Source organism: Botrytis cinerea, chromosome 16 (assembly GCF_000143535.2).
Source record: "Botrytis cinerea B05.10 chromosome 16, complete sequence".
In the NCBI taxonomy this organism is placed as follows: domain Eukaryota; kingdom Fungi; phylum Ascomycota; class Leotiomycetes; order Helotiales; family Sclerotiniaceae; genus Botrytis; species Botrytis cinerea.
This window is the reverse complement of record NC_037325.1, coordinates 1,550,434-1,570,950: the sequence shown is the minus strand read 5'-3', so window position 1 is coordinate 1,570,950 and position 20,517 is coordinate 1,550,434. Positions and strand designations below refer to the sequence as shown.

At 42.4% G+C, this 20,517-nt stretch overlaps 7 protein-coding genes across 9 annotated transcripts; 4 read left to right on the top strand and 3 right to left on the bottom strand.

Annotated features, from left to right (window-relative positions):
* Positions 1-427: 427 nt before the first annotated feature.
* Positions 428-4,062, top strand: Bcsto1. Its single transcript, XM_024698160.1, has 4 exons — positions 428-967; positions 1,207-1,676; positions 1,739-2,810; positions 2,859-4,062. The coding sequence occupies exons 1-4, from the start codon at positions 763-765 to the stop codon at positions 3,740-3,742; spliced, it is 2,631 nt and encodes an 876-aa protein (XP_024553977.1). The 5' UTR covers positions 428-762; the 3' UTR covers positions 3,743-4,062.
* A 48-nt stretch (positions 4,063-4,110) lies between these two features.
* Bchsh49 lies at positions 4,111-6,000 on the bottom strand. Of its 2 annotated transcripts, XM_024698159.1 has the most exons (4): positions 5,864-6,000; positions 5,512-5,755; positions 4,359-5,444; positions 4,111-4,240 (listed from the first exon to the last, which is right to left on the bottom strand). In XM_024698159.1, exons 1-3 carry the CDS (start codon positions 5,881-5,883, stop codon positions 4,566-4,568), a joined length of 1,143 nt encoding a protein of 380 aa, XP_024553975.1. In that variant the 5' UTR covers positions 5,884-6,000; the 3' UTR covers positions 4,111-4,240; positions 4,359-4,565. The 2 variants fall into 2 exon arrangements, with proteins under 2 accessions (XP_024553975.1, XP_024553976.1); XM_024698158.1 differs by having other exon boundaries at positions 4,111-5,444.
* Positions 6,001-6,078: 78 nt separating this feature from the next.
* Positions 6,079-6,849, top strand: Bctom7. Its single transcript, XM_024698157.1, has 6 exons — positions 6,079-6,129; positions 6,187-6,235; positions 6,299-6,345; positions 6,396-6,424; positions 6,479-6,515; positions 6,568-6,849. Exons 2-6 carry the CDS (start codon positions 6,212-6,214, stop codon positions 6,587-6,589), a joined length of 159 nt encoding a protein of 52 aa, XP_024553974.1. The 5' UTR covers positions 6,079-6,129; positions 6,187-6,211; the 3' UTR covers positions 6,590-6,849.
* A 131-nt stretch (positions 6,850-6,980) lies between these two features.
* Positions 6,981-8,210, top strand: Bcflx1. The gene is made up of 2 exons (XM_024698156.1): positions 6,981-7,166; positions 7,216-8,210. The coding sequence occupies exons 1-2, from the start codon at positions 7,046-7,048 to the stop codon at positions 8,052-8,054; spliced, it is 960 nt and encodes a 319-aa protein (XP_024553973.1). The 5' UTR covers positions 6,981-7,045; the 3' UTR covers positions 8,055-8,210.
* A 6-nt stretch (positions 8,211-8,216) lies between these two features.
* Positions 8,217-9,333, bottom strand: BCIN_16g04280 (hypothetical protein). 2 transcript variants are annotated; one of them, XM_024698155.1, is made up of 2 exons: positions 9,257-9,333; positions 8,217-9,185 (listed from the first exon to the last, which is right to left on the bottom strand). In XM_024698155.1, the coding sequence occupies exon 2, from the start codon at positions 9,021-9,023 to the stop codon at positions 8,235-8,237; it is 789 nt and encodes a 262-aa protein (XP_024553972.1). In that variant the 5' UTR covers positions 9,024-9,185; positions 9,257-9,333; the 3' UTR covers positions 8,217-8,234. The 2 variants fall into 2 exon arrangements, with proteins under 2 accessions (XP_024553972.1, XP_001547772.1); XM_001547722.2 differs by having other exon boundaries at positions 8,217-9,333.
* Positions 9,334-9,838: 505 nt separating this feature from the next.
* BCIN_16g04270 (hypothetical protein) lies at positions 9,839-11,852 on the bottom strand. Its single transcript, XM_024698154.1, has one exon. The coding sequence runs from the start codon at positions 11,725-11,727 to the stop codon at positions 10,231-10,233; it is 1,497 nt and encodes a 498-aa protein (XP_024553971.1). The 5' UTR covers positions 11,728-11,852; the 3' UTR covers positions 9,839-10,230.
* A 118-nt stretch (positions 11,853-11,970) lies between these two features.
* On the top strand, positions 11,971-14,990 carry BCIN_16g04260 (hypothetical protein). Its single transcript, XM_024698153.1, has 3 exons — positions 11,971-12,875; positions 12,928-14,605; positions 14,656-14,990. The coding sequence occupies exons 1-3, from the start codon at positions 12,090-12,092 to the stop codon at positions 14,769-14,771; spliced, it is 2,580 nt and encodes an 859-aa protein (XP_024553970.1). The 5' UTR covers positions 11,971-12,089; the 3' UTR covers positions 14,772-14,990.
* Positions 14,991-20,517: the final 5,527 nt, after the last annotated feature.

Below are 20,517 nucleotides of genomic sequence, written 5' to 3'. Positions count from 1 at the left end.
GTTTGAGATTATGTGTAGGATGTACTATCACTACCTCGCTGGGTGTGTGTCTTGGGGTAGAAACAGAAGGTTCTGGGAAGTATCTTTTCCACGACTATTTCATCTTTGTTGTGATGATTATAGATTGTCCGTTGTGGTGATGCCCAGGTGGTTTATGGGTTTCCTGAGTAAATTGTATCTGCGTTTTCTACCAACCTCTTTCTCTCAGTCCTGGCTAGATATTGTATAATGAATTACAATGAATGGCACATCCCATACGCATCTTGCTGTAGTAAGGATGTGTGCTGAGGCAACAAGGCAACAAGGCATCAAGGCAACACACCACTCAGCCCAGCACGCACGTACCTGATGGACCGAGCTTCTTTTTTAGCATCACAGCTCGAATCTTGAAGAGGTTGAATGGATAAATAAATAAACCACTCTTCAAGGCTTCTCGAGTTGAGTACGATAGCAAGCACACATTGGTCAATTCGATTCAATTGAGACTTGGGCTTCGCAACAGGACATTCTTCCGTTGAAAGATTGTTTTGTTTTGCTTGTCGATTGGGTTTGATTGATACGATACGACACGATACGATACAATCCGATACTTTGGGAATTTTTACAGGTTGTCTACGGTCTGCTGTCTGATCGATTGAGAAGGCAGAGAAGGAGAAGAGGAATTGATCGCGCGTAGGAAATTCCAAGCGCATTGAGAATCGGATTGGGCCGCATCCGCGAAGGAAGAGGAGTTGAGATCAGAGGGAAACACAATAAGAGAAGATGGCGGATTATGAGAGAGGTGCTGAGAGGGGAGGAGAAAATCGAGGTGGATATCAGGGAGAGGGAGGGGATGGGGGAAATAGAGGAGGGGACCGTGGGTATGGGTATGGCGAGAGGGAGGAGAGAGGTGGGAGGGGTGGTGGGTATAGAGGGAGATATAATGGGGGTGGTGGTGGGAGAGGGGGTGGGAGGAAGAGATATAGAGGTTAGTTGATGTGTTTTTGTTTTGTCTTTGTTTTATTTTTGGATGGGGAGAGATGAAGCGGATGGAGCTCCGAGATGGTAGTGAGGGCCATCGACGGAAGGGAAATTGGTGATGGGGAAGATGATGATTAGGAAGATGAGCTTCAGCTTCGAAAGCTTTGACGACAGCTTCAATTCTACGAGGATTCCAATCATCATAGCACAAGAAATAAAGCTAACAATATTATTTTCCATCCACAGATGAAGACGATCAAGATCGACGACCTCAGAGACGTCGCTACGAAGAACCACTCATCGTCAAAGTTCGCAAACAACTTCTTTCCATCGCGGAATCACCTCTCAAGCGCGTCGAAACGGAAGTAGCCGAAATAGCCAAAACTGTATGCGACAACTACGATGATGTCGAATTGCGCGATTCATTCTATGATTTATCGCTACAGTTGGTCGTAGAGCAACCTTTCAAGATTCCTTTCGTCGCTGCAGTTGTTATGGTATTGAATACTCTGAAGGAAGAAATGGTCATGCAGTTGTTGGAACGGACTATAAAGGACTTGAATAAATCGATCATCAAGGGCGACTGGAGACAGGTTAAGTTGTATATGAAGTTCTTGGGAAGCTTGCAGGGTTTATTGGAAGGTGATGGTGTTTTCACTATTCTGCAGGATTTCTTGACTAAGGCTCTGGATTTGCAGACGGAGAACAACGAAGAGGTGAGTGATTTGTATAATGAGATTGTCTTCCGCGATCGTTTGGCTAACATTGAGGTTTTTAGACTATCGGACCTGAATTGGTCAAGATTATTCTTCTTACTATTCCGTATATCATGGCATCTTCAGCGACAGATGCTCATGAGAAGGCTGCGGCTATGATTGAGAACACTGATATCATTGCTTCTGAACCACACGTTTTACAAGCTTTGGTTGATCCATATCCAGGAGATGCTAAAGATGACACAATTGCGCCAGTCGGTGTTTTGAGTCTTTTGCAAAAGCAATTACAAGCTGAATCGCAAAATGGATGGGAACTATTCTGTCTACCAAGACCATGGAAGATGATTGAGCCAGAGCAACAAGAAGCTTTGACTACTGCTTCAAGACATACTTTGCCAACAATTGCTCTTCCTGAGGTTGTCAATGCGGGACCAAGACCATTGTTTCCAGAGCTTTACTTTTCGGTCTACGCTAATCAGGATGTTGAGACTGTACCACCTATCACGGATATCTCTTCGTGTCTGTTGAGAGACGCTTTGGTTGATACGATCAATATCTTGGATTACAACAGAAATGCTACAGCCAAATTCTTGATTGATATCGATTGCTATTTTGCCCCTGACACTTTTGTCAAGAGAGCTACGCCATTCGATAGACTTCGAGATGTCGAGGGAGATAGATCAACATGGAAGCCTGAAGATGTTGCAGTCGATGCAGTCTTTTCACAATTATTCCAACTTCCAGTTCCAGAGCATAAGCTCGTCTATTATCATGCTGTCTTGACGGAATCTTGCAAGATTGCACCAGCTGCTATTGCGCCATCTCTTGGTCGTGCCATCCGTTTCTTATATAGAAATGTGGATTCAATGGATCTTGAATTGAGCAGTAGATTTATGGATTGGTTTTCGCATCATTTGAGTAACTTTGGTTTTACTTGGAAGTGGACTGAATGGATTGATGATGTGGAACTTTCGGATCTGGACCCAAAGAAAGCTTTTATTATTGGTTCTTTGGATAAGGAGATTCGATTAAGTTTTGCTCAGAGAATCAAGGGCACTTTGCCACCTCCATATCAGCAGTTGATTACAGAGGAGAAGGAAAAGGATACGCCTGATTTTAAGTTTGATGATCCAAGTAAGTAATATCATTTCGAAAGATACAAGCAGTTCTAACGATTTACAGGCACCCCATTCAGCGCTGAAGGACAAGAAATCCTCGCCCTCCTCCGCAAGAAGGCAACAGAAGAGGAGATTCAGCCAGTGGTTGATAGAATTCACGCTTTAGCAGTTGAACAAGCACTTCCAGATCCTCTCGTTCCATCTACAGACGCGTATGTAACATCCATCTGCTACATTGGATCTAAATCGCTCAGTCACGTTCTCTCCTGTATTGAACGCTGCAAAGATCGCCTCCTAGCTATTGGACCCGTCTCTCCAGTCGCTAGACGCCAAATCATCACTTCGGTTATGCAGTATTGGAAGGATCAACCCGGTATCGGTGTTAATATCATTGACAAACTCTTGAACTATACAATTCTGAGCCCGCAAAGTGTGGTGCAGTGGGCTATTGGCAGTGAGGGAAAAAGACTCAGCCAGAGTTTCGTGTACGAGATGGTTGAAGCTACCGTCGGAAAGGTTACTGGACGTATTCGTCAAGTTCAGCTCAGTCTTCGTGTTCCGGGATTACTAGAGGAACAGAAACAATTGATTGAGAAAACCGTGGAGATGGAAAGAATCAACATGAGAGAATTGGGAAGGGAGATGGATGAGCTCTTGACGGCTTGGGCGAATGGATCGAAAGACCAGGAAATTGAAATGGATGGAAGGGAAGAAGATCGGGCATTGGTCAGAGGATGGGGAGAGAGATGGTTGAGAGTTTTCAGGAGAAAATTTGCGGTAGAGGAAGCCTGGGGTGTAGAGGCTAGTAGGTGGGTAGCTGCTCCAGAACCGGAGGTCGAGAAGGTGCAGGAGGCTGTGGTGGGGGAGGTCAAGAACCCGGAGGAAATGAAAATTGATGCGGATGGTGCGGATGGCGCCGAGTACGCAGATTTTGAGGGGATTAATTAGATGGTGCGTGGTAGGTGGTTTGGATTTGGTATGGTAGGCGGGTGTGTGGGTGTACGTTTGTGAAATGAAATGAAAAGGGAAAGGAAAGAAAACGAAGAGAAAAGAAAATTAAATGGAGATGAGAAATTGCACACACAGCAAGTAAAGTGTCATCATATTGCAAAGGCAAGGGAGTTTTCCCTTTTTTTTTCGATTTTTTTCAACTTTTTTTTATTTTATATTTATAAATTCAATTTCGGTCTTCACTTATTTGGGGGGTGTACGATAGAATAGAGCAGGGTACGACGCAAAATTGAGGAAATTTATATGACAATATCACAAAAGTCGAGAGATAAATGACATCAATCTTTGAATGTCATGTTGACAATTGTTATTATTATACTATACTATTCATCTTGCAGTATGTATACAAGTATCTTTTGATATTTGAATTTGAATTTGAATTTTGATGCTCCGTGAACGAACGAGCATAGGACCGATTTGGAGCTGTAGCTTTAGCTGTAGGAAAGTGTTACTAACTATTTTGCTAGATGCCGAAAGCCATCCATCCATCCATCGGTTGGATGGATGGATGGATGAAACGTGTAATGTAATGTAACGTCTGGTGGTAACTCACCCCTTTGGAACGCCGTTGTGAACGCCAGCCCTGATATATCCTTCCTTTCTCCTATGAATGACTGACTCTGCTTTGGGATGTTGTTTCTCTCCCTCCCTCAAGATATCTGCTTCTAGATGCTTTTTGAATATTCTGCAGTCCCAATTTTTGCAACTTTGAACCTCCCGCTTCAATATTGGGAATCTGCTCATGTCCCTCGAGTTTTCTTCACCTCCTTCCATAACCTTGTCCCCCATGACCTTGTGGTCCTGCAGGTGGCATCCCCATTGGCATTCCCTGAGCACCTCCAAATCCAGGAGGTGCTTGCATATTTAATAGACCAGGCGGGGGAACCATTCCTGGCTGCCCAGGAGCTGGCATACCTCCTGGTGGAGCAAATCCAGGTGGAAATTGGATTCCTCGCGCAGGTCCAGTAGTAGGATGTCCATATGCACCGCCTGGGCCAGTAGGTGGGGCATGTTGATTGTGGAAATCCATTTGTGGGCCACCGTAGCCGGCTTGCGAAGGTGGTGGTCTTTGAGGAAGACCAGATGGAGGGGGTGGGAGATGTTGGGGTTGTCCTCCTGGAGCACCGCGTGGACCACCAGGTGGCGGGACGGAATTGTAAGCAGGACGTTGTGGTGGGAATCCTGGGGGTGCGGTAGGTATGGGAGAGTCGTTTAACATTGCGGCTGGAGCTTGTGGAATTCCATTCATGCCTAATAGTAATCCTGGTGGCATGTTTTGTAGATCTGGGATTACGTTGTGTTTCTTTGCTTGAGCTGCTAAGGCTCTCTCGGCTGCATCTCCGTGTCTTTCTCCTTTGCCATCTTTCTTGTATGCGTATTGAACTGAAATATCCTTGTTCATTAAATATTGACCGTTCATATTTGCGATAGCATCGTCGGAGGCTTCGAAATTGGCATAGGATACGAAACCGTAACCTTTAGAAAGAGAGGATTCATCGCGAGCGATCTTGGGAGGAGAGATGAGAGATCCAAAGCGCGAGAAGGTATCGTATAAAGTCTTTTCGTCTACCATAGGGTCAAGATTACCAATGAAGAGTTCGGCGCCCACTTCAACTGTCTTTTGTTTATCGGCAGAGGCCTAGATGTCCTAGTCAGTATAATCTTCTTGGATTTGGAAGACTGCATAGAATGAGAATAAAACAAACCTTGTTGACACGGATTGGTTTTCCAAACAACCGCACTTGGTTCATAATGCGCGCCGCATATTCAGCATCCTCCTCTGATATAAATTCTACGAATCCATAGCCCTGGTGATTTTGAGTGACGCGATCCTTGGGTAAATGTACATTGACAATGCGCCCAGCTTGTAACATCAATTCCCATACCAAGCTATCAGTAACGCGCTCATCAATATTGCCAATATAGACGGTGGCTTCCTTGTCTTGTTCCCTAGCAGAGCGGCGTTGCGCCATGATTAGCTTTTAATACTTTCTGCGGTTCTGAACTTGGGAGGCTAGCAATTGGAAGATTGAAAGCTGGGAAAAAGGAATTATTTACCAATGTCTTGCTCCTGACATATTGTTATTTTGATGGGAGCTAGAGAGTGAGTTCCCGTTGTTTACGTTTAATAAAGTGAGAGTAAGATGGAAAAGTGCAGCTGTAGTGAATATGCATGGAGCTGTACAGTGAAGCTCAAGATGCGACGGAAAAATAATGGTGGATTAGTCATCAGCCTTGTCACTTGTGAGAAACCTTGATCACTTTTTTATACTGGAAGTAAAGCACAGGAAGACCAGCCAGAACATTTGATTTCACAACAATTTGTACGTATATCTTGATGGATCATTTCTTCTTGTTTGCAGGGTACTAACTGTGCATAGCTCCGACTTAAGAAATTATATCAAAATGCAACTTTCCGAAGAATCCAAGGTTCGCATGCAGATACCCTCCATATGATGAGCGGATGGAATAGTGTTGTTGACTTTATATTAGGAGCGCATTGGAAAGCTCATTGACTATTCCCGTGTTGCTATCCATTAGTGAGGAAACTCTGGGTCTTCTATCTTGGACTTATGCTAATAGATTACAGTGGTTACCTTCCCTTGATCCTCTACCTTGGTACGAATTGGCAGACGACGTGAAGCACAAAGACATACATGCTAATGAAACCAGGATACACTCGCAGTGAACCACGCCCATCCATCGTCAGGTGAGTTTCTTTGCAGACTCTCAAGGCTAAAGCATATACTGATGTCCTACAGACTCCTCTCTCCTCTCGCATAAGTCCTTTAGAATGAGCCACCAAAGGGAATGTTTTACTAGTCGACATGGCGATTGACGGGAAGATAATTTGAGGAACGGAGAACCAGTTATAGATGGGATCACTGGCATTAACCAGAGAGTGATATGACGGTTGTAGCATACGAGGCGTTCATGAAATAATGAAATGCTCAGGGAGCTTATGTTTATGGTGGATACATACCATACGAAGATAATTGTACAATAGCGCAAAAAGCGCAATCACCACTACGAAATCAAAACCATTTCCCGTCTCCCGTTGAAATTTTGAATGCCTCATTCTTTGCCGTCTGTATAATGTAAAAGTCTACTCAATATGTCATTTGCCCCCGCCTCGGCAAGCCCCAGAAAATTGTGAAGCTTCATTTTCGTCATCGGGTGTAAATATATTGCCCCTCGCAACTTCAACATTTTCGCAATGACAAACATAAATCTTCCCTTATGACCGAAAACCATGCGCGCATCTCTCCCGCGCTGGTCGAGACAATTGCTGGCCTCTCGGCCGGTACAGCATCTACCCTGGCTGTTCATCCTCTAGATGTTATCAAAACGCGATTACAAAGTAATTTCATACCCCTCCTTCCTGCTCAACCCATTGCTAACACCACCAGTTCATCGCAGTACATCTCACACACCAGCCAGCGGTCTCACCATCTTCCGCAGTCTGACACAACAGCCTCAACCTCTGCAAAGTCTCTATCGCGGTCTAACACCCAATCTCATCGGCAATGCCAGTAGTTGGGCCCTCTTTTTCTACTTCAAAAATATCTTCGAATCCTCACTTCGTTCCTTTCACAACCAGCCTTCAAATTCCAATTATGCCTCCCTTACACCCATCGACTATTTTCTCGCGTCCGGCTCGGCAGGTATCATGATTACCATCACTACAAATCCAATATGGGTACTCAAGACCCGAATGCTGAGCTCGGATCGAAGCAGCAAAGGAGCGTATCAAAGTATGTGGCATGGCGCTAGACATTTATGGCAACATGAAGGACCACGAGGATTCTACAGAGGTGTTGGGATTAGTTTGTTAGGCAATAGTCATGGAGCGGTACAATTCGCCGTCTATGAGCCCCTGAAGAATTTCTGGCGTAATCATTGTTCACACCAGACCCTGAGAGGTGATAGAGAGAGTTCTCAGGTTAAACTGGGAAATACGGCGACGCTTTTGCTTAGTAGCTCGGCGAAAATTATTGCGGGAACGGCAACGTATCCGTATCAGGTTGTGAGAAGCAGATTGCAAACTTACGATGCGGAAGAACGGTTTGGGAGGGGAATTAGAGGGGTCGTGGGGAAGGTTTGGAGAGAGGAGGGGTGGAGGGGGTTTTATAGAGGGCTGGGTACGAATATTGTGAGGGTTTTGCCGGCGACTTGGGTGACATTCTTGGTGTATGAGAATGCGAGGTTTTATCTACCAAGACAGTGGAATAGAGATGGAGAGGAGTAGGAAAGTGGCTTAGATGAGGTAGGGCTTTTTTGAGATTTGTATTTGTATTGATTGTAAGCTATCACACGTCAAGTTTGGATATCTGATGAGATATAGATCAGTGTACTATAGTCTATAGAAGCTTCAGGAGATTTTATTGTTATCTACTGGTAAACAGAGGGTTGGTTACCATGTCTCCATTCACTTTTTCCAACAGACTACCTCACCACAGCCAGTCTTCCACCAGCATCCCTCCGTTTTCTCCCAAACATCCCACTCCTCGATCATTTCTTTGATTTTCTCATTACTGTCCACAACACCTAGCCGAACCGCGTTTTCGCCAATATCACCAGTCATTAACGAGTTCTTCCAACTCGGTTGCATCAGATAACTGTAACTTTCCACCACGTTCTCGTTTCCAAACCCCGCTTCTCCAGCCCACTTCCCCAAAAACTTCCCAGCGTGTGGCTCTGATCCTTTCTCTCTGATCATCGCTTCCATAATCTCAACAGATCTCTTCAGTCCAGAAGTAGAAGGATAAAACACAGCATCCCCCATGTCACTCTCCCTACAAGCCACAAGTCCCCCCATCTTACAAACTCTCCTCATCTCCTTGATCGCACCAACCGGATCGGGTAAATGAATAAGTAGCTGATGCGTATACACTACATCAAATGTCTCGTCCTCGAAAGGCAATTTCATCACATCGCCAATCTGGAATGAACAATTGTTCAGTCCCAGCTCTTCGGCTTTTGTATTAGCGAGCTCAATGACCGATTCTCCAGCATCGAGACCGATAATTGAACCCTGAGGAATGAGGGCCGCAATATCGGTTGTGATTGAGCCGGGGCCACAGCCGAGATCTAGGATGTGCGACGTGGGAGTCAGGTGAGGTAGGAAGTAGGCGCAACAGGTCGAGGCGCGACGGAGGGAGTGCCGATTTACCACTGCAGGGCTGTAGCCGAGGGAGTAAGTTTCTTTAGATGCCATGATTTATGTGTTGGGTTGTTTTTTTGATGGTTGATCTGTATGAAGAGAAGAGCTATTTGAGAAGCAGAAGTTTCTTCTCTACGGAGATAAGATGGAGGTAAGTGGTGATTACGTCATCGTACTTTTCTCAATGTGTTGTGGCAGGGAGAGAGCAGACCGAAGCTACAAAGAGCTGTAAGCAGGGAAGGAGAAGTATGAAGTATGTGCTGAGTTCATACAGAGCGGCAACTTACTTGTACAAGGTAAAATCTGCCTTGGCAGGCGGAATACAGCCTCATATGTGCTACGCGGCTGAACAGACGAAAATGCCTAGGAAAGAATCAAAAGGTCAAACGAGAGATCTATTAATGCATGGATATGCTTGGTTCCAGAAGGTAAATACTGCTGTTTATCTTTATCGACGGTAAATGCCTTTCGAATCAACTTGAAAGAAGGCCTTACATACAAGTAGGCCTAGCAGGCAATTTGAACATACTCCCAGAGTGGACCACTGAGATTGATCTGACTGAGTATGGATCTGGAGAAGTCATGGCTGGAGCCAGATAAGGTTTCATAATATGATATTTTGCTTTGATTGAAGCATTGGATACACATCTTCCAGATTCAAGGGAGCATTGATATACCAAGCTCGAATTAAAAATCAACACTTCGAAAGATAGCTCAGACCAGAGAGAAGTGACACGATTAAATGAATAGAGTATAGAGGCGATATAGAAATGAAGAAAGATCACTGGTGAGTATATGAACTGACATGATACTTCTAAACTTTCCAAATTTCTGACTAATTTGTTCTTCAATTATTTGATATCAGACTCTGTCTTTTCATTGTTCAATATCGAATAGATCTTTGTAAAAATTCCAAAGATATACTCGCATAGATCGGTATATTAAGATATATTTGCAAGCCCATTTCTGCAGTGTCCTATTAGTTCATATGCTCACTGGTGGACTTGATTCAATCTTTCTTGACCGCAATGATGGCATTCAATTTCCTCGCCACATTCACTAGCCACAAATTCTGCCGTCCATATATCTGTGTACGTGGAATGGAATTTTGATATTACATTACAATTCCACGATTTACTAAATTGTGTTTTCAAGAAACTCCAACTCCATATTGACCCAATCATGCTCTACAGCTAAAAGAATCTCTAGCACGAGACTTCGCCTATCTTAATTACCCCCCACCCGGACTATTCCTGCCTCTTTAGTCTTGGCTCGCTGTGCTGTCCTTGTCAATACTTTCATAAGAAGACGATAGCTTTCTAAGGCGCTTTCGAGTCTTTCCGAACACCGTCATTAATCCTAGCAATAGCTTTAGGATCAGCATCAAATAGGGCGACTCCGAGAGCAGAAGCAAACCATCCTGAATATCCTTATGCTTCGTCTGCCGTACCCCCTCTACCAGTTGCTCCGCATCTTGCTCTTCAACTAAGGTGGTATCTGATGGAAACCAGGACGATCCATTCTCTGATTGTGATTCATCCTGCAGATCCACTCCCGGCTCTGATATTGTCACTGATGTGTTCTTCGGACGCTGTTCGGAGATTCCCGTCCCATTTCGAGGCGTGTTTGTTAAAATAAAAGATGCCCTTGAGAGATTTTCGAGAGATGGGTACGTCGGATCCTGTGGATCTGGATTGGCCGCCCTTAGACCAATAGGTTTGCTGTGGACAATAACGCGTTCGGTAGAAGTTGCTACGAGCGTGGACTGCCCTGGTCTGGCAAATGTCGCTGGCCCATCACTTTTCTTCCCGTTTCTTTCTCTGGCCGTCTCTGTCGTGATCCCTCCCATAAAAATTGATGCAGGTAGTGCATCGGGTACTTCCGTTGGTACTACTTCTAAATTTTCTATCTCCATCATCCTCGGAAGACTGTTGGCGAGGGCATCGAGACGCATGCTATTGTGGTCCCCTCGCGGAAGATGAACAAACGTTGTGGAAGAGCCCTTGCTTTTGTCTTGGTCCGAAGAAAACTTCAGATGTCTCAAGATTTTGTCCTTCGTGCTTTTCAACTTCCCTTTTATGTTAACTTCCATTAAGAAAGGCCTGCCATCATGTTCAAAGGCGAAGGCAGTATGGATCATATTGCTATGCGTTGTATGCAGTTCGAACTCGCTCTCTGCAAGCTCCCATTCCAATGTTCTATATATTGCTGTATGTCGACTTTTATGGGTGGGATGAGTTGCAGGTCTTAGACTTCCGTTGAATATCCATCTGTGACTTAGGGTTACTTCCTTAGAGATGTCTAGCCCTACTCCACCACCACCATTGCCAAGGATGTTAATATTTGGAGTAAGACGTAGGTTTTTTTTCACCAGCATCCGTCTTTCCGGACCGAATAGTTGCTTGGGACCATATTGATCGGTAATATGAAGGCGATCCGATACAGACTTTTGAATGGACCGCCTTTCTGTGGCCTCTGTCGGCTCGCTATCTTCTAACGTGATTGAAACTATTGCACTCGATAATCTGCAATCGTTTGGCTGATCAAATCCAAGGCTCATATAAATAACCCCCGCAGGATTTTGAGCTTCTCCCAAAACTCCCCATTTAGACTTAGAGAGTCGAAATTGGCAAGTTACTCCAACCTTTCCGACTTTTTGATATTTCAGACACACGTTGGAAAGATGCTCGACTCTTTCTAGGGTGCGCCCAAACTTGCGTGCGATGATTGGAGCATTGCTTAGAGGGTTCAAAGTCATTGTGATGATTTTAAGATTGAGTATAATATGTGGTCTTGAAGCGTTAACTCAAACAAAAGGTGTGGGAAGGATTGAACTGGCTTTTGCGCTTGTAATGTAAGATCTCACTTTATTGTTTTCTTCTCATGGCTGATAAAAGTCGACAACTGATAGAGGCTGTGCTCGAACGATGTAACCTGAATGCATTAAATGATCATCTAGGGTCATACAGTCCAGCAGCCTTTAACTCAGCCTACCTCCCACGATTAAGTAATTGTATAATTTCACAATGCCTACTAAAATAATAAACAATTCTTCAATTTTAAAATATCAAGCGGTGCTTTGAGATTTTCCAAATACTGTTAAAACGAGTGCCTTTTATTATGTCTCGCTTCGCAGATTATTACCCACCCTCGTCAACTTCAGCGTCATCGCGTGGGGATTCGCCGTGGTCTCGCAATTCACGTACAACTTCTTCAATCTCCACTGCCCCAACATCGTTGGCAGCATCTACAGAGAGACGTAGTGTATCTTTCAAAGAACCTTATAAATATGGAAGATATTATGAAGAACCTGAAGATGACACCGAAGATTCTTTAATCGAACGCGAAAACGAACTCAGAAACCGGTGGGAAAGAGAAACGCCTCATTACTATCATCATCATGAATCATTGTCTCCAAGAGATACCTCTATTCTTCCCGCTCATAGCCACACACCGAAATCTACGAGAGAGAGTAATTCGTGGACTCCCAATTCAACACAAGACTCAACCATTTACTTGCAGTTCGAATGTAGCGAGGATATCGAGGTCTACCTAGAGGAGCTTTCTCGTTTAAAAAGACTCGGGAGGTGCTATGATGCCAAACAATATTTCGAGTCTTGCTCTACCTATTGTGGCGATCATCCAGATTTCATCATTGAATATGTTGACATCTTGTTGTCGCAAGGCGCATGTAAGGATGTTCTCGAGCTTATCACGACCGAGAATCGTCCAATCTTGACCAAAGATTGTGGTCAAATCTACCATCACTACCTACATTCCGCATTTTGTGCAGCAAAAGCTGTTACTTTAGGGTGGTCTGACGAGGCAGTTCTGCAATGGGGACAAGCAAAATCAGAGCTGATTTCGGAATTAAAGCGAGACTTTACTAAGTTGAGTTCAATTCAGGTAAGATTCAATGCTGGGATTGATATTAAAAATTATAATTGACTGGTATTAGATTCGATTCCTCTGTCATTTGTTATATCTAGAAACTCCCTATGAGCTATCAATGAGTTCATCGTATCTAACCCCCATGGTTGAATCCATCACTGTATTTGAATGGCGCGAGTTATATTCGCATCTTTTATTGACGAACAGAGTTTGGGATATGCGAGATATATTTTATCATCTACTAGGTTCATTGACTGTGAAGCAAGTGGTAGGGATGTTTTTTGACACAAAGATGAGTCTAGACCATTCTATCAATACATTCGCGACGCAGTGGGCTCAAGAGCACGATGAATCCACAAATCTTGCCATTCTTGATGTATTGGCTACGCTGTTGCTTCGAGGGATTCCAGAAGAGGGACTCCTTGACAAAGCAGACCGACAATGGATTGATCTATGCATGATCCATAGCCGAAATATTGCAACTTCGATCAGGGAGAACTATCCTGCAAGCATTAAGTCTAGCCCTTACTTACGATGGATTCTAGCTGAAGTAAGATGGGCCGATGTATCCGTAGAAAGCCAAGAATCATCGCGCTGGTCGTATCTTGACGATTCCCCTGGACTATTATATTTCGATGGCCGTCTTCCTATTTATGTGCCTTTTGCGTCAGAAAATCCAGGTTGGAGAATTCCACCTCTCTCAGAGCATACAATTGAGTTATTGATACTCGGACTGAATACTGCACGAGATCTTGGTCATTATTATTTGGAAGTCCTCTATCTGGAAGAGCTTGTGTGCAGGTCAAACGTTCCAGAAATTTATCTTGCAGATTTGAAAAATTTGCAAAAGAATGTAATCGGGAATGATTCCGGTTATCTCAGTGCATGTTTGGCTCAATATCTGTTAGGAGCAGATCAAGATTCCCAGAAAGATCTTAGTAATGAATTGTGTGAGATCGATAGACAAGACGATTCTACAAATAGAGGAAATCCCATCTTAAAATGGGCCCAGAGACAGATTCAACAGGCAATATCTCGTTCCCTGGGTAGCCCCCAAGCACAACAAGATCTATACTCATGGATGGAAAGGTCGGCATATCATCAAATTCCTGAACAATACCGCGACCAGCTTCAGCGCTTTCACCCAGTTTCACATAACATGAATTACTATCGAGGAGAAAATAACATCGCGAAATACGTCGTAGAAGGTAGAGCCCCGATATCATACAGTTACAAAGTCCCACAGACTAGAACGAGCCCGATTTTAAGGCGAAGGAGCCCATCACCTCCAAGGCGACCCTATGCAGAAGTGCCAGAAAGGGCCGGTTCTTCTGCTCTACGGTCGCATGAGCTGCCTTTTGAGAGAGAAAAGAGGCTTCCTGGATACACACTTGCCAGTCTTAAGCCCGCACAAAACTCCAGTGACGATCGGGTCATCACGGATCTCTCTGAGCGTTTCCGTGTGCGAAATCCGAAGATTACCGGCAGCCGTATATTAAATCGCTATGATGATTCAGAGAAAAAGAACCAGACATCTTCATTATCTCATGAGCGAAATGAGCTTTCTTCGGAACAAGCGAAAGAAATATCTGCTTCAATGAAGGTCGACAACAGAGCCGGAACTCGAAGTATAGAGTCAGAAAGTAGGAGTGAATTGTCAACCAGAGTTGCTAAAAGTAAAGGGATAGAAAAGCACGATAATATCGTTGGTGAACCTTCAAGGACACAGGAAGTAAACTATAATAGTAAGCGCATTTCATACTCGCACTTCAGTAGTGTCTACTAATCATTACAGGCCCACAGGCAGATCGTACTAAGGGCCCGAGAGCTCAATACTTTGATGATGATGAGACTAAGAAAGACCCCAAGCATAAATACGCGAATAGCCACAGCTCAGATGACTCTGAGTAAGAACTCACTTTGAGACATGGATGGTGAGGGGAAGTGGTATGGCTATACTGTTCGGTAGTGTTTTAAGATAGAGAGAAATGAATGGTGACAGCACTGAGCTTTAGTGAAAGACCAAGGAGAAGAAAAAAAAACTTATGGAGACTGTGATGGCATATGAGAAACGGGAATGGGCAGCGGTCAACAAAGACCGAGCCTTTCATAATTAAATATGGTCGGCCATATAGATCGATTATTTTATTCAACTTTTCAACTTTTCAAATTTTCAAATTTTCAATCATCAATTTTGATTAATAATAAATGATTAGAATCTTTTAAATCTTTTAAATCTGAGCTGCAACTTTCCAAGCAAATCAGGATGATTACTGATATGATGCAATCCAGCGTTATATTTGAAATGGTACGGATGGGATGGAGAGTAGGCGAAACTTTGTTTGTAATGAATGATCGATTATTGGATCGTTTTGCTTCAAAAGTACCTTTGTCATCAGAATACTTCCAATCAATATACCTCTAGAATCGAGTCAGGATGGAGAAATAAATATGTTAATCTCTGATTATCGGGGTAGATTTTTACGATCAAAATAGCCCTCCAACCACAGGGCAGTCCAAATTAGTGCCAAAAGTTCCGAGACATGCCACGGCATTTAAGTTTTACTACTCTTCGATCGCTAAAACTGCAGTTAATCAATCAAAAATTTGATAGTATCTTAATAGAGCGATGCAGCAGACATTGATGCAGCTATCTTCATCGGGGACGACTACATACACAACGGAAACGAACAAAGCGGTGGGTATTCCGGAATATAATTCTGTGCAAGTTTCAAAAGAGAAAAGAACTTCGATCATTCGCAGAGCAGCTAATTCATACGAATTTTTATTCTACTGATCTACTACTACTTCGGTCTCAAATCAACAAAATAAGAAGCAATAATTTGGTGAATCGACAAATGACGCAATCATTGCTGATGAAGATGCTGATTTGGATGTGAACTTCATGATTCTTCCAAAAGCCTGGATGAGACTTAAGGGTATGCACATCAAAAAAGAGTCGACGATTCGAACGTCGGACATATTCTTTTCGACCTGTATGTGTGGTTCCTGACGAATCTCCAATTTTTTATGCTTGCGAGAATGGAGATATCGATGAAATACTGCAGCTGGTACAGACTGGTATAGCGAGTGTGTTTGATACTACTCAGCGAGGATTCAACTTGATACACGTGAGATTGCCACCTAATATTTCTTTGCAAAATCATAATGGGATAAATATAGTTTGCAGCTCTTAACTTGCGTGCAGACCTATGCCGATGACTACTTATTCAAGAAGTGCAGGCTACCGATGCTGAACTCGACTATGAAGAGTATGCAAAATCTCCACTTTGGAAGTTTGAGAATAATATAAAACTAATTCATCTCAAAAGACAGCTTTGCATATCGCAAGTTTTTATGCATGTAGAGGTTACAGAGATGGCGATGCTCCCTTTCTTTAATGGATCTTCTACGTTCTAGAAATGGGGTGCACCACAGTGATGCTATCGACACTATTGAAGTTCTAATAGAAGTTGGACAATGTGATCCATTGTAAGGGTCAAACTTTGGCAACACATCCTTTAGTTGGTATACTGGTAGGGCCAACCTTTCAATTACATGCTCATTCAAGAAAGCATCCTAATCGGCCTTAATCCGGAGAATGACATATGCCTATACTGGCTGGCCATGCAGACGCAACATCGTGCTGCTTGGCAGATACAGTTATAAAACTCATGATGTAGAGGAGTATCAAATTCTCACAGTCTCGCAGTTTAAGAGATGGCTTTCCCCTGTGGTGGCAGAATCTATGGTTGACGAAATGGACGCTTCATCGGTGCAATAAAATCTCCAATACCTTAATTCTGTATTGAGTCCGCATGCGGAATGGAGATTTACTGTCTCAACTGTGATAGAAAATATTCAGGTCCAGTTTCAGTGATTTGACATAGCAGTTTTTCTGGACTGCAGTCCATTTCAGAAATTCTAGTTCTGCGATCTTGAAGATGTTATTATAAATTCCATAAATCAATTCTCTCGTGTCGATTCAGCAATAAAAGCTAATTCATTATCTCAGGAGATTCGGATGTTTTAAGGGAATTGAATGTTGCAAACTCTTTGATTGTCGAACTGCAGTCTATAATATTGGGCAGTCAGCGTGTATTTCTTAGTGGGTGTGATAACGAACTTCAATATGTACTCCAAGTCCTCAGATGAAGTATGGCAGTCCATACTCTGATATAACGACGATTAGGAACAGTAATTCGACGGAACATTAGGCGAAGGAGCCTTGTTTCTTCAATGTTCGTTAAATATATCCCAATCGCGTAGGGAGTTCATGGTGCTCATAGCCTTTATAATGTTGTCAGGCATTGCGGGTTGATCTAATTGGCGTCTAATTGGCCACAGAAATTGTATAAACTGCAGAAAGAATGTCCAGGGTATTAGAAATACGCAATGCCACTATTATTGTCTCAGAATAGCCAGATGAAACTGGACACAAAATTTGTGGATATTAAACAAGCTTCACAACTTTTGTATCAGCAAAACAATTGTTCTAACATATCTGAGCCAACACATCTCTCTTTGAAACTTCAGGAAATGAACTTACTGCAATGATCTACAAACAGATTCTGATACCCTTAATAAAGATCAAATTGATATAGGCACTTCGATCTATTCCCTCTTCCATCTCCAGTGTGCCTTCCAGTCAATTCAAATCTCTCAAAGGAGCAGAGCCTAATAACCCATCCCACACTGTTTCTAATGGAGATTTCAGAAGAAACAACATCACAGCGATAAAACCCCAGCAAAATTTTAACATTCTCAGCAGTCTCGCGGGTGCTAACGGGCCTGCACGTGGACCCAAAATACGTTCTCTTTCACGCCGACGTCCTGCGTCGTAAACCCGAAATCCAACGAAGTGAACTTCCCAAACAGTTGCGAACACAATCAATATTCTCACAACTGAATATACAATAAACTCGAGCGATTTATTGCAATCTTTGGGATTCTCGTGTGCTTTGCATGGCCATCGATGTACAAACCGCATTCATTTCATGATAAAATCGGGATGATATTTGGCGGTTAGAATGAGAATATAGGCTAGCATTGCTGAAAATGGCATATTGAATGCTTAGGTTTCTTCAATGGAGCTCTAATTTTTGTTCTATGATAGATTTTATTGTATGGAACAATTTGAGGGAGGAATCATTCAAGGTTGATGAATTTGTCAATGTATATTGTATCTTGTAATGGAGGATAAGAAGCCAAGAGTTATAAATATGTGGGAGATAAAATTTCTCATTATCAAGATTATATACACTGAGACTAGGTCTAGTGCTTAGCTAGCACTAATTTTCAACTTCGTGGGTACAAAATTTCGATGGACACATTCGAAACATCATCTTTTTCTATCACGTTACTTTTATGGAACATTTTTAACTTTGTGGACTGAACTGACTCATTATTTATTACTTAACCAATGAAGAATAAGCTGGAGAAGTCGAACGACGTATTCAGTCGTAGGGCACTCCTATGATTGGTGTAAACGATTGAGTAAAGACACAGTGTGTGTACTTTACTGGAACTTTCTCAACTAGTCTTCTGACTTGCAGGAACAATACTAGAGCTGAATACAGCTAAATTGAAAACTGTTATGGTAAGTCTGAAGAGCATTTCCTGAAAATTTAGACAAATTTAATAAGGATTGGGAAATTGAGTAACTATTACTGTGTGTGAAAAAATTATCACTACCTCGTTTATCTCGGACAAACATTACGAGATCATGTAATCAGACCAATGACTGTTTTTCATTAAATTTAACTCAAGGAATGCAATTAATAATAGTACATAGAAAATACTCCCATATTAAGCCCACTTCCGTCTGAAGTTGTCATCCATACCTTCATGCCTCGAATGATCGGAAGCAAAAGATATCTAACAACATACAATCATTACACTTCGGGAAAGATAATGAGACCTACTATCCCATGTAAAATCAGTCAATTACCTTTGACCTAGTTTTCATTGGTGACCTAGCCTATAGAATCCGATCACAATAAACACATACTTGTTATCTAAGGACATACCCTCCGAATGAGCTGAAATGACCAGAAATAGGTAATTCATACCGATCATGCTATTTGATAGATCTACAATATTCGAAACTTCCCAATTGATATTTCCTGAGGATTTTAGTAACTAGTGCAAGCCACAAGAATACAGGCTTGCAACAAGTCCATTGAATTTCATATAGAAGGCTAACAAAGGTACAGTGTTCCTTGGGCGTTTTCTTTTGACAATCTGCCCGATTTCCCTATCCGGTTTTCATCTCTCATAAGACCAAACAAACTAAATTCAGATCCAGGATATTCTTAACATGTTCTGATTTTGGTCAAAGTTCTGTTATTACAGGCCGTTTCACTGAAATTATATTGGTAGATGATATTGTCTCACTTGCAATTAGATATCGCCAAGTTGAGTAATGTCCTATAAGTATCCACCGTAAATGGTCTTCGAGACAAGTAAGGATATATGAATAGCTTATTAACAAAATTATAGTTGAAAATTAGATAAGCCATAGCTTTTACCAATTCCTTGCTGAGCACTTACCGGGTAGGCATCATAAGTTAGTAAACTATCTCAGTGTCTTCCAACCGAGCCACCCGCTACGACTAACTCAAATCAAATCAATTATGCCTCTCTTTCCGAACAAATTCGTAGACACGGGAAGTTCAGATATGCAACAAAACAAACCCCATGCTTCTCTGGGACATCATTGGAAGAATTTCACACGCTATTGAGATACTAAAGCTAAAGATACATCCCAGATGATAATTCATGTCATTGTGCATGAAGCTTAGATGTGCAACAAAAGGATTTTATCACTTCTATGAAATGTGATTGGAGAGATACAATGGATTAACGTCATTTATGCTCATTTATGACTCTTTAGAGGTAGTTCGTAATCATACCAAGACCGTCTAAGAAAGCTCTCCCGCTCCAGCCCAATCCTAAATTCCTAATCATGAGATTCAAAATGTACAATACAAGGATAAATTCAAGACGTCTCCCTAATCAGAACCAGAATAAAAGAAGAACATCGAATGTTATCGAAGCGGTCATAGTCCTTCCAATCAAGAATAAATAGAGTGATTCATTATGACGTTTGATGACATTAATTAATTTCATTGAATTCTTAACCTACATATTATTTTATCATACCCATATTTTGCATTAGAAGTAAATTTCTCAAAAATAAACATTCGAGATAATACGTTGAAACAAAGAAAGAATGCATTGGGCAGAATAGAACCTGAGAAAAGCTCTCATTACCGACATTCCCTTGAACAACTGTTGGTTATCATCGGCTACCATGACCATCGGAACATTATGCCCCAGAAAGCAACACCCACACTTTGCGATCTTGGAGTAACTATCCAAAGAAACCTAATTCTCGTCGATTCGAAGAATAAAGTAAGTACAAAGCCAATCCGGGAATAAAAAAACTTCGGCCATCTAATAACGCACGAACAAACGTCCTAATCATTTCTATGTTGCACATCGCCGGAGAATTCTCGCCGGCCAAGAAGTGTACAAGAAAACCAATTTCCAACCATCGAAAGTATAACACTGGTATTCTGAAGAAGCGCCGTCATAGGAGAGAAGAATTTACAACCAATAGTAAGCCTCCAACCCCCAACCACACCTTTATATT